Source organism: Furipterus horrens, unplaced genomic scaffold (genome assembly GCF_987537825.1).
Source record: "Furipterus horrens unplaced genomic scaffold, mFurHor1.1.pri manual_scaffold_5, whole genome shotgun sequence".
Classification (NCBI taxonomy): Eukaryota; Metazoa; Chordata; class Mammalia; order Chiroptera; family Furipteridae; genus Furipterus; species Furipterus horrens.
This window is the reverse complement of record NW_028327175.1, coordinates 50,086,618-50,100,171: the sequence shown is the minus strand read 5'-3', so window position 1 is coordinate 50,100,171 and position 13,554 is coordinate 50,086,618. Positions and strand designations below refer to the sequence as shown.

At 38.2% G+C, this 13,554-nt stretch overlaps 1 protein-coding gene across 1 annotated transcript in view; it reads left to right on the top strand.

Moving 5' to 3' along the window:
• Nucleotides 1-13,554, top strand: part of ARSB (arylsulfatase B) — a 139,842-nt gene that overhangs the window by 15,994 nt on the left and 110,294 nt on the right. Inside the window, exons 2-3 of the mRNA XM_090276409.1 lie at nt 2,805-2,991; nt 7,762-7,952. Of these exons, the coding sequence (XP_090132535.1) occupies nt 2,805-2,991; nt 7,762-7,952 (378 nt within the window). The remainder of the gene's footprint in view (nt 1-2,804; nt 2,992-7,761; nt 7,953-13,554) is intronic.

The following is a 13,554-nucleotide window of genomic DNA, read 5'->3' as shown; positions in this document are numbered from 1 at the left end:
CCATTTTTTGATTGGATTGTTTGTTTTTTGGTGTTGAGTTGTAGGACTTCTTTATAAATTCTGGCTAATTAACCCTTTATCAGATGTGTCATTGGTAAAGATCTTCCATTCAATAGGTTGCCTTTTCGTTTTGTTGATGGTTTCCTTTGCTGTGCAAAGACTTTTTAATATGATATAGTTCCATTTGTTTATTTCCTCTTTTGTTTCCCTTGCTCACATATGTTAGAAAAAATATTCCTAAGTGAGATGTCAGAGATTTTACTGCCTATGTTTTTTCTAGTTTTATGGTTTCTAGTCTTATGATAGTCTTTAAACCATTTTGAGTTTATTTTTGTATATAATGTAAGAAGGTGGTCTATTTAGTGTCATTTTTTGTATGTATCTGTCCAATTTTACCAACACCATTTATCAAATAGACTGTCTTTATCTCAATATATATATTCTTGCCTCATTGTCAAATATTAATTGCCCATATAGGTGTTGGTTTATTTCTAAGCTGTCTATTCTGTTCCATTGATTTATATTTGTTTATATGCCAGTACTATGCTGTTTTGATTAGTATAGCCTTGTAGTGTAGTTTGAAGTCAGGTAGTGGGATACCTCCAACTTTGTTTTTCTCTCTCAAGATTGCTATTAGCTCTATGGGGTCTTTTGTGGTTCCATATAAATTTTTGGATTATTTATTCTATTTCTGTGAAATATGCTGTTGTATTTTGGTAGGAATTGAGTTGAACCTATAGATTGCTTTGGGTAATATGGACAGTTCAATAATGTAAATTTTTCCTATCCATGAACACAGTATATACTTTGATTTATTTGTATCTTCTTCAGTTTCTTTCTTCAGTGTCTAATAATTTTTTGAGTACAGATTTTTTATCTTCTTGGCTAAATTTATTCCTAGGTATTTAATTATTTTTATACAATTATAAATGGAACTATTTTGTTAATTTCCCTTTCTGATAGTTTGTTATTGGTTTATTAAAGTGCAGCCAATTTCTGAATATTTATTTTGTATCCTGCTACTTTACTAGATTCTTTTATCAGTTCTGGTAGTTCTCTGTAGACAGTATCATGTCATCTGCAAGTAATGACAGTCATATTTCTTCCTTTCCAATTTGCATGCCTTTTTGTCTTCTACTTTTTTTATTGCTGTGGCTAGGACTTCCAGTACTATATTGAATAAGTGGTAAAAGTGGACATTTCTGTCTAGTTCTTGATTTTAATGGAAACAGTTTTTCCCTGTTGAGTATGATGTTAGCGGTAGGTTTGTCATGTATGGGCCTTTATCAGGTTGAGGTATGTTCCCTCTGTTCCCATTTTGCTGAGAGATATTGTAAACAGGTGCTAGATTTTGTCAACTGCTTTTTCTGCATCTGTTCATATAGGATTTTTATCCTTCATTTTGTTTATGTGATGTATCACGTTAATTGATTTGAAGATATTGTACCAACGTTGCATCCCAAGAATAAATCCCACTTGATCATGATGTATGATCTTTTTAATGTATTGCTTAATTTGATTTGCTAATATTTTGTTGAGGATTTTTGCATCTATGTTCATCAGGGATATTGGCCTATGATTCTTTCTTTGTAGTGTCTTTACCTCTTTTTAGAATTAGGATAATGTTGGCTTCATCAAATGAACTTAGAAGTCTTTTCTCCTCTTAAATAGTTTGGAATAGTTTGAGATAGGTGTTAATTGTTCTTTGAATGATTAGTAAAATTCACCTGTGAAACTATCTGGTCCCTGACTTTTATTTGTTGGGAGTTTTTTATTATTGCTTTGATTTCATTGGTTGTAATCAGTCTGTTCAGATTTTCTGTTTCTTTTTGATTCAGCTTTGGAAGATTATATGCTTCTATAAAAGGTACTTTTAATCAAACACTAACATCTCATATGTACCGAAATTGGAATACTTTTTTCATGGTAGATCCGTCGGCAGCCGTTCGTCTCGAGAGACGATGGTGTAGCTTCTTAAGAGTCTATCTGCACCTCCGAGAATGGCTGTGCAGTCCGACTCGGGAGTGACACGGTATCTGTCTCCTCCCGTGTTGAATCGACATCTTGCAATGACGCTGGAGTGTCCTCTCCAGTGAAGCTGAAGCTACAGAGCCTGGGCAGGGTAATACGGAGGGTCTGCTGTTGCCCATGCAGCAGACCCCCCCTCTCTTCGCAGCTGAAGGGTCCAAGGGAAAGACGGAGTCGATACAGCTTGGGTTCAGGTGCGCCGCAGGAGTTGCCGGTGTTGACTACAACATCAAACCACCTTAGGGACTCCGGCTCCGGATTTTCTGTCGGGGTTTACTCCCTTAGCCTTTCCCCTGAAGAGGTATGCCGCAAGGCAGCGGAGGTTTTTTGGTGTCAGAGTTTTCCTTCTCTGATGTACCCTGACTGGAAGATCGAATCAGCGACACTTAGCTCGCAGGCCGACGCTCCATCCACTGAGCTAAACCAGCCAGGGCGACATGGTAGATCCACACCATTCATTATGGGTACTTTTTTGAAGTAGGAAGTGGAAACTTAAGTTAATGATTTCTAACATAGCATCTTACTAAATATTTATTGACACTATCTAATGTTTGTTAGAGTACTTTTATTCATTTTTTTCAAATCCTGTTTATATCCATTAACATACTTAAGTAAGTAAAGTACTGTACCTTTCAAAAATAGCCTTAAGCCAGTACAGGAATAGAGTTCAATATTCCTGCACTACCAATATGTTCAATAAATTAGGCAGCCACTTTATCTGCTTGTTCAGAATATTTCAACATCATATTTCATAATTTTATGTTTATCTTTTTAAGATTCACACAGGTTTACAGCATCAAATAATCTGGACCTGTCAGCCCAGCTGTGTTCCTCTGGATGAAAAACTCCTGCCCCAGCTCCTTAAAGAAGCAGGCTACACTACCCATATGATTGGAAAATGGCACCTGGGAATGTACCGGAAAGAATGCCTTCCAACCCGTCGAGGATTTGATACCTACTTTGGTAATGGAAATGTACATGTTTCTTTAACAACTCAGACTGACTGCCGCCATCTTATAAAACACACCCAAGTGTAATCAAATGAAGTACTGTAACTGAAAACTTGAACACAGAGTGAATCAGCAGCACTGTGGGGCCACTGTCTAATGCCACCTCCATAAGCATGGTTTATGGTGGGCATTACCTTGCAGGAAGCAATTGGCTTTACCAGGATACTCAATGCCGCATTAGCGCCTTCACATCTGACACTGTTGTACTCTTAAAGAGCCTTATTACCAAAAGGGGATAGAAAATGATTTAAAAAAAATTTTTTTTTCAGGCAAAACTCAATACAAGAATATTTCCTTCACAAAGGTGTGTAATATATTTTTTTCCCCGTGAGCTGTGTTCAAAAGTTGTTTTTTTTTTTTTTTGTGAGGATGGTAGAGATGACGCTTTTCCACTGGCATTCTTCTTCTCCCCTTCTCTGAGATCCGGAGAATCACTAGATCGGAAAAGATAGATCTAAAAAATAAAATGGGCCAAGTGTCCCTGGTCCCTAGGTTGCACGTCAGGTCCCCAGTTGGGGGTGCAAGTGAGAGGCAACCACACAGTGATGTTTCTCTCCCTCTCTTTCTCCTTTCCCCTCTCTCTAAAAATAAATAAATAAATGAACAAACAAACAAGTAAATAAATAAATTTAAAAATAAAATAAAATAAAATGGGAGGGAAAGTACAAAAGTAATAGGATAATAAAAAATTATAAGTATTTTATGGACTTGATAGCCCTAACGTTTGTTTTAAAATGTGCCTTCTTTAAACCTGTTATGAGCTATGTCTTAATTAGCAGCCTATTTATTTTGACAGTGGCTATATATCTTTGTCAGTTTCTTTTTCGTATTGTACTTTCTGTCTAGCTATTTCACTATCTTCTCCCTTTTTATATCTTCATTTATTTTCAACTTGCCATATCCAAAAAGGAATACATATTCCACATAAAACATTTACAAATAAATAGAATAAAAAATGAGGATGACTAGAAAAAAATGGAATAGTTGCTTGACACCAAATAAAAAAGTTTAAAAAAATCACTGCATGGCTGTAGGTGGGCTTCACATTCAACTCTGAAACTTGAGATTTTTTTTATGTCCAAAACAAAGGAAGAAAAGGGTAAGTCTATAGGAGTCACGTTATTTATAAGATAAATAGAAACCAGATGTTCAGGAAGAGGAAAGCATTCTCTGGCTCTTAGACCTGAGAGAAATTCCTCTTTCGGGAGAAGGTAGGGTGAAGAGCTTCCTCAAAGACATCATTTTAGTAATAAAATGGTGGTTTTCTTACAGATATATCTTGAGGCATTTTCTTTTATTCAAGCTAGGGCCAGAGCACCAAAGTACGTTTCAGTAAAAGTTTGTTTGGAGCCCAAACAATGCAGTTGAAGCACATAGCTCTATAGCACTTGTTCGATCCAATGTTAAAGTTGAGATTCAAGGACATCAGACATGAGACCTTGTGTGTCCCACGCCCACCCAGATTCTCTGGCAGATATCAGTCATTAATTATGGCTTTCTCTCTCTCTCTCTTTTAAAAAAAAAATTATTGATTGATTTTAGTGAGAGAGGAAGAGAGGGAGAAGCACTGATTTGTTGTTCCACTTATTTATTCATTCATTGGTTATTTCCTGTATGTGCTCTGACTGAGGATTGAACCAGCAATCTTAGCCTATTGGGATGACATTCTAACCAACTGAACTACCTGACCAGGGACTCATGGCATTCTCTCTTGACGAACCTGGATTATCCGGAGTATCTTTAAATAGCTGTTAAATATCAGGTTTGGATGGAAGATCTCTGTTACTTTGGAAATTTTAAAAGAAAAAACAGCCTATACATCCTTTGAAAAATTTCAATCAGGTCTTTGCTAAAATATAGGTCAAGTCAGTACTTATACTGTGGAAGAGGAAACACTAAAGAATTTTTATTAAGAGCCACGTTATATGAGGTCTGTCCAGGAAAAGTCCAGCCAGTGTTAATATAACAAGAACAGTTTGTGTGACATCAATGTAACCTGGCAGCCAAGCAGAGTGGACTGGAATGCACATGTGCGAACAATGACAACTTCACTGTACTAGTCAGTGGGGGCAGTAGATGCTGTTGAGTGAGCACGTGTACTATGTGGCCATCGCATTCAAAATGACTGAGCAAGTAAAGCAACAAATCTGCATTAAATGTTGCATTAAGCTTGAACATTCCTCCCTGGAAACTATTCAGATGATTCAGAAGGCCACAGCTAGTGGCAGCTTCATCATGATGGTGCACCTGCTCATGCATCATGTCTCATCCAGAGTTTTTTGGTGAAACATCAAATCACCCAAATGATTCAGTCCCCCTACAGCCCAGATTTGGTGCCCTGAAATTTCTGGCTTTTCCCAAAACTAAATTCACCTTTAAAAGGGAAGAGATTTCAGACCCATTGATGAGATTCAGGAAAATACTATGGGGCAGCTGATGGTGACTGGGAGAACTGTGTCAGGTACCAAGGTGCCTGCTTTCAAGGGGACTGAAGTGTCCTTGTCCTATGTACAGTGTTTCTTGTATCTTGTATCTTCTTCAATAAATGTCTCTAATTTTCATATTACATGGCTGGATACCTTCTGGGCAGATCTCATATATTTAAAGATTCAGTTGAGCACAGAATAGAAATGCTGTCCTTTCTTGAGCGTTAAGAAGCCTAACCAGGGCTTAGATGAGCAGATACCTCACATTCATCCAGATTGGAGCCTTGCAGGTAAGGAAGGCATAATGACATGCAGCTGCTGTTACGGTTATGACTTTGATATCCTGTTAAAAAGCAGGCAGATGATTGTGGGGCTGGTTGCAAAATTCTGTGAATACACTACAAACTATTAACTTTTACACTTTAAACGGGAGATTTGTGTGATATGTGAATTATATCTCAATCATGCTGTTAAATAGAGCAGTCAGAGATTTAGCTCTTCCAAAAGTATTTTCTCATTTTTTCTCCAAAAGCATAGGCTGCCGTTTTATTTAGGCTCAGCATGTAAGTTCCAATTTGTGAATCATTGTTATCAGAAAAGCTCTATGTGATTGTCACATGGATATTTTGTGTCGTTTTGGTCAAGTTTATGAATAAATAGTTATGTTTCTGGAATCCTCCTTTATGTAATTTCTTTTTAATATTTGTAGTTCATAAGTCTTTTGATAAAATATATCCTATGCATATTTTCTTCCAAATGATGAAAAGCAGTTTACATTTACAGATAACTAACCTGAAGTGATTTCCTCAAGCTCTGATACCCAGTAGTTATTAAAATACCCCAATAGAACCCCTGTGTTGTGACCCCTCGAAGCACCCATTTCAGGGCTGAAATTATTTTTGTGGATACATTTCTTTCTCTAGTATGTATCAGTTAGCAAACACATTGGATTTCCCTTTCTGTTATATATTAGGTGAAAAATAACCATTTAAAATGTTATCTTAAGACCAAGGTGTTCATTGTATTCAGAACCTTGAGTTTAGCGAATCATGGAAAAGGAGGAAATTAATTAAAAATGAATCAATTTGTTGTGTAAGATGTGTAAGGCTTTTAATTGTGGTTAGAGGATACATGCAAACTGGGGAAAGGGCTAGGCCAATTTATCATCCTCGTTTTAAGGTTAATATGTAGTAGTCGTCAGGAGATGACTCAGAGTCCAGCACAGTTTACTTCTTTTTAATAGCTTTATCCAGGTGTAATTCACATTCCATACAATTCACCCAATTAAAGCGTACAAGTCAATGATTTTTAATATATTCACAGTGTTGTGCCACTGTCATCACAATTGTAGAACTTTCCATCATCTCCCAAAAGAAACCCATCCCCATTTGCAGTCATCACTCCGTATTTTCCCCCAACCTCACCAGCCCGAGGCAACCACTAACCTATTTTTTGTCTCAAATATATTTGCCTATTCTGGACATTTCATATACATGGAATCATGCAGTATGCAGCACAGCTTATTTTAATATTTTAGGAAAATATGAAACATTTTCAGAAACAACTATTTGTTAAGAAAACCCATTTTATTTCCTTCTGTGGTGAAGTCTAAATTGTGGGATAGGCAGTTAATGCCATTTAAATTTGAGGTGAAATGGAGATCACCGTAGGTAAAAAAATCTAATCTTAGCACCGCATGTTAGTTTGATCATTAGGCTCTGTACATATGCCTAGAAATCGTCTGTCTGGAAAGGCTTGCAGCTTTCACCAGTGGGTGTCAGCATCTGACTTAAGATGATTCCTCCTAGAGCCACTTCTGTAAATAACCTTGAAGCTAGTCTCCCAAGGTCAATATAAACATGATTTGATTCCTGCATTCATTTATGTGATCACCTCAGAATAAAAACTTGTAACAAATCACATTAACCATATACTGTTTTAGCTTTAAAAGATGAAGATGTTATCACCTTTACTGAATTTGAACCCTGATTTTTTAAAAATGTATTTACTTGGAATCACCCACTTTGAGAGTTACATGCCAGAGTTTGTGTGCTAGAGATTTGAGTGAGGAGTAGATTTGAATTTTTTTTTTTTTTTTTTTTTTTTTACAATAACTCTTCAATGTCATCTGCTAGCAAATATAGAGACATTAAGGAATGGTTTTCTGATTAGCCTTGTCATCTGATTAGCCTTGTCATGGATAATCAATTGCATTAGGCAGTTAAATGCTGAAACATGAGTTTGTTTAACAAGTTTTATGCCGTGCTGACTACTTTCATCTCCCATTCTTGTTATAGGATATCTCCTAGGTAGTGAAGATTACTATTCCCATTCACGCTGTATATTTATCAACGCTCTGAATGTCACACGGTGTGCTCTTGATTTTCGAGATGGTGAAGAAATTGCAACAGGATATGAAAATATATATTCAACAAACATATTTACCCAAAGAGCTACAGACCTTATAACAAACCATCCGCCAGAGAAGGTAAGTCTTTACTGATACCAAGATTGTGTTAATAGAGCATCTCTTCTGATGAATGTAGGAAGAGGCCACTGTCATCTAGGGGAAAATCTAATACATTCTAGGGGGATAACTTTTGGACATGAACAACAGTGTGGCGATTGCTGGGGGCCAAGGGGGTATAAAGGGACTAAATGGTAATGGAAAAAAAATACAATAAAGATTAAATTTTTAAAAATTTAAAGTACACCAGTGTCAGCCTGGGAAGCTTGTTAAAAATAAAAATCCCTGGAGCCCACTTCTGATCTCTTATGTCTGAGGGAAATCCAGAGGTCAGCATTTTAAAGAAACTCCTCAAGGGTGATTCTGATTAAAGTGGTCCCTAGATTACACTTTGAGAAATAGTGTGTCTGTAGTGTTGAAGTAGAGTTGTAGTTTTATTATTTGGTGTATTATGTGCATGTGCTATAAGCAATTAGTAAGTTTGCATTTTTTTTAAATGATAGACTTATGTACAAATTGAGGTTTTATTATGGCAAGCTTCCTATTAAGAGATCAATAAACTTTAGGTTCAGGGCAAGTGCTGTAACTTTGTATTTCTCCCTCACCTTTAAGATAATCTTAGCTATTCTAGATATTTTGCATCCCTTAATTTTAAAATCAGCTGGTCAATTTCTACAAAAAAAAAAAAAAAAGAAAAGCTTGGGTTTAGGTTTCTATAGACCTTGGGAAGAATGAATGTTTTGGGAAAAATAGATGTCTTAAGAATATTGAGAGGGGAAAGAAGGGGAAGGGACCAGTCAAGGAACATGTATAAATGACCCATGGACATGTTCAACAGGGTAGGAATTGACTGTGGGAGTGGGGGCGGGGCAGGGCAATGGAGAGCAATGGGGGAAAAATTGGGACAACTGTAATAGAAAAACAATAAATTTTTTTTAAAAAAGAGGGTTTTTGCAGATGTAATCAAGTGGAGGTCTTATCACCAATATTATGACTCATGTCCTTATAATGGACATAAGTGTTGAAGACAGATACACACACACACACACACACACACACACACACACACACACACACACACAAAGAATATTGAGTCTTCTAATCCACAGGCATACTGATGAGACTCTTTTTCCCATTTACTGTCCGGGAGTCATTATGTATGTCATATGCTGAAATCTCTTGACTCATCTATAGGTAAAAATAGAAGAGTTTGAATAGCCTTCAACATTTTTTTGTTAACCTAGAGTTAATCTCATGAGCTAAAGTCTAAGCTGAATTCTCTGGAGTTAGCTAATAAATGCCCTTAAAACTGGACCAGATATTTGTGTTGTCAGATATCAGGCTCAAAATATGGCTTCATTAAGAACTGCGTTAGCACACCCACGAAATTTGTCCTTCAGTAGGACCCTGACATAGCAGATCCCACCATGTGCTGGTTCTTCTCATTTCCTGCACTTCACCTCCTTGACAGTTGCCAAAGGTCCTCAATGCAGCTCTCAGTTTGGATTCCAGTTTATGTTCCAGTTGGACATGGCACCTGGCTGCTGGCTGCCTTTTTGACATGCTTCCTTTGTGACTGTCTCTGCTACTTCTGACTCAGTACTAGGAATCTTCCCTGGTGTCTGTCCTCAGCTTTACCCCACTTTTAGCTTTTTATCACTTTTACATACTGACGTCTTGGCTCAGCCGTGCTTGTTGCTATGGAACATGGAAGAAATTGAAACATTCTCTCAAATATGTCAATATACAGATTTTAAACCTAGAGCTATATCAATATTTAGGAAAGATAACTGCTAGGTAATTGATTTAAATTTTCAGTATCTTCTGTAAGCTTGGCATTTTGTGATACAGCAAGATAAGGTCTTAATGGAACTCTGGTCCTTGTCCTGTCCTTTGAGGTAGTTACCATGTTACAGATAAGCAAACTGACTTAGTGAAGTTAAGTAGTAAGGTCACAGAACTACTGAGAGTCAGAATCAGATTTTAAACCCATACTGTTTGATTCCAGAGCTCCATGCACTCCCTATTCACAGTTATATCCAAGACCAGAGATTGTTAGCCCCCATATGTGATTCATCCTGACAGTATACTGGGATCATCTGGAAAGCTCGTAAGAAATGCCAATTCCAAATATGTGATTTATGGGTCTGGGGTGGGACCCTGTCATTGGTCTTTAATTACCCCTCCACCCCCACCTCCCGCCAGTGATTTTGATGTGCAGCCACTATTGACTCCCCTCCTACACAGATTGGAAGCAGAAGCCAATTGCCTTTTCTTTTTACAGGTTCACAGTATAATCCTGTAACTATAACAAGCCTACAGTAAAACTTAGTTCCCATTAAGGAACAATAGAGTATTCCCTCACAGTGGCCTAACATTAAGTGGATAAGAGGAGGCAGCTGGGGTGGAAAAGTTCTCTGTGGGTGGGCTGCCTTCCCTGCTGTGGTGTGGCAGGCCCAGGGACTGAGAAACATTGTAGGCCCTGGAGCTCACAAGCCATCCAGAGTCCTGTTGCTAGTTTGGTGCTGCTGAGATAACATTATGGAAATTGCCAGATGAGAGGGCGGTCATGTTCCTACAGCATCTGAAATATTATGAAGCAGTGTCCAGCATTCCCAGCATCCTCAAAGTGAAGTTTCAAGCATAGACATAAATGAATGAAATAGTCAATATAACCAAGTAATACCCCAGAAAGTTTATTTAAAATAGCAAATGCAGATGTTTATGTTTTTAGTTCTTAGTAAAATGATGTATCTCCCCAGTTCCAGGAGCTGCACTTACCATTTTATCCCCATGTTGAATCTTCTTTCTTCTTCTTCTCCTTTTATTTTATTTTTTTGGTCTTTTTTTAGATTGAATTTATTGGGGTGACATTGATTAATAAAATTACATCGGTTTCAGGTGTACAACTCTACAATACATCATCTGTACATTGTATTGTGTGTGTATCACCCCAGGTCAAGTCTCCATCCATCACCATTTATCCCCCTTTTAACCTCTTCTACCTCCCCCCAACCTGAATCTTACTCTGCTAATTTCTGAAGTGCTAGATATAGACTGTAACATAGGCAACTTGTTCTAGGATGGAAATCATTAAAGAAATTCACACGAATCCACAAGCTAAGTTAAAAGTGTCCCTATTTTAAAGAGCACTTGAGGGGATAAAAGCAAATGGAGCTGCTTTGCAAGAAAAATGCAGTTGGTGCTGGACTCAGGGAGACTCTGCTAATAACTATCACACATGTGTTGGGAAGCAATGTCATTTCTCTTTTTCCCTTTTTCTACAAGATAATTCCCTTGGTACTAACACTACAGTGTGAAAGTAACATATTCATGAAATATCTTTTGGTTAAAAATAGCCCCCCTCAACACTTTGCAGAATAAAAATAAGTGTTTTTCTCACTCATCTAATCTACTAAAAGCTTCTAAAAGCAAATGCAAATTTCTAGTGGTAGAGCCTTACTTCCCTGACACAGTTTGGAAGTCAAAGATAGAATAACAATTTAAAAACATAGCATATGCTTTTTAAATTCATCCTTTAAATTAGGAAAATATACTAAAGAAATGAAAACAGGATTTTCCCCTTTACTGGGATTAGTTTCTTAGCATGGTGAGGATGTTTGGAGTACAATAATAGACATAAGAGAAGGAAATGAACCCCTAGCATCTTATTAATATGCTAATAACTTTTAAGTAATAATGTCATACTTTTAATGTAATATTTAAACATTTGGTCATGATTCACATTTAGGATTCAATGATCTAGTCCTAGAAACCTGAAAGGGTACAGTTAGGGTTGGTATAAAGGGGGACAGTTGTAGCTGGGTTGGTCGGAGCAGGGATCTGGGCCCAAGAACAAAGGAGAGATCAGGGTGCAGCATAAACCCAGAGATCAGTGAAGATCAGGTTGGGTCCAGGACACCAGGGTTTGGAGTCAGAATGTCAGTAAGGTCAGAATGTGCCCTCAGGTGTCCAAAGGCCAAGGCATGATTGGTTTAGAACTCAAGTCAATAGATAGGGTAGAAATAATGAACTAGCTCATTCCCAGGAGGGCGGCTGCTTGATTTAGGCCAACAGAGGCCCTGGCTGGCAGGTGAGGGCCTTAGGACTAGTGGCTGTAGGGGGCTCCTGGTTGTGGTGGGAGAACCTTTGAGCCCTGGTTAATTGTTTTTCCACTGGGCCACCATGTAGTACTAAGAACAGTACTCTATTAAATTTTTTAAAATGTAAAAACAGTGTAGAAATGCCTCACATCTAGCACTGCTGGGGAATGAATTGTTTCATGAATAAAATTCACCTTGTGAGTGCTGAAACTTTATTTTACAATATTGAATGGAAATACTCTAAAATATTACATGGGTCCTCACCTCATTAAATGAGCTACATTATACATCATTCAGCCTCCTCCTGGTGACCCAAAGCCATATCGGGCCAGGTAAGGCCATTTGCCCATACACTAAATGACCCTAGGTTACTGCTGATGAAGTGGGAAGAAAGATAACATGTTTTGTTCAAGGAATACCTTTTAGCTATACCTGTAAGTTATTGGGATCTGGTCAGCAAGTAGTGCAAAGCCTTTGCATGGCCTGGGACAGTCACAAGACAGGCAGGGCTTCATCCTCAGAGGCTGTTTTCACTTCCTCTTCTCAGTTATGCTCCTTCCCAGAAGCCTGACCACTGGAAAGATGAGCAATTGCTATAGTTTTATCCTTTTAACCCCTCAAAAGTGGCAGTCATGCCCTTAGCCACTGAGGAATAATTATTAGAAAGATTTTACAGGTAATTTTTTTCTATATTTAACAGAGTTGAATAATTTCTATACTGAATATGTATAAAGTCCTTTAATGATGGTCCCAGAATCATTATTTCGCTGGCATGGCTGTAAGAACTCCCCACGACTCTCCCTGTCCATCGCCTCTAGGAATCACTTGCTGGCTGGGACCAACCTGCCCTCTTTCCCCGTTCTCTCCTTCACCAGTCACGTGGGTTGCCATGTTGCTGGTAATGACCCAGATGAGCACATCTTTTTTAAGCAATGAGATTCCTTTCTCATTCTGCCACCTCTGCCCACTGGAGAAAACCCAGACTGGAGTCACAGACCCTCATGTTTATGAGGGTCAGGCTGCTTACCTAAATAAGTAAAGCCGCTCATATGGACGGCAGGGAGACTAGAAAAATGGAGAACTCTAGAGAGTGAGGTCTCTCTTTCTCATACTCCAGCTGTTTGTTTCCAGATGTGGTGTGGGTATGGAGTTGTCAGAAGTCCTGATTTTTCAAAAAAATTAAAACAAGACAAAACAAAACATTTTTATGTGATATTTTCTGATTTTTAAAACTTCATGAAGGCTACAAATTGCCAATTTTTAATCCTATCTAGACCTTGGCTGGTGGCTATGATTGGCTTAGTCTAGGGCTGAAGACCTGACGGCTGCTCCCAGTGCAGACCCTCATTGCTCTCAGGTTATTGATGCACTCCACATCCTTTCTCTCCAAACATCTCAGCCCAGGGTCCTTCCTCAGTATCCATATGCGGCCTCCATGGGGACGTCCTTCACCAGGGCCTGCAGGAACAGGAGTTTTGTGTGACTTGTGTGGCTGGAGCAGGGGTGCGTGTGGAGGGGGA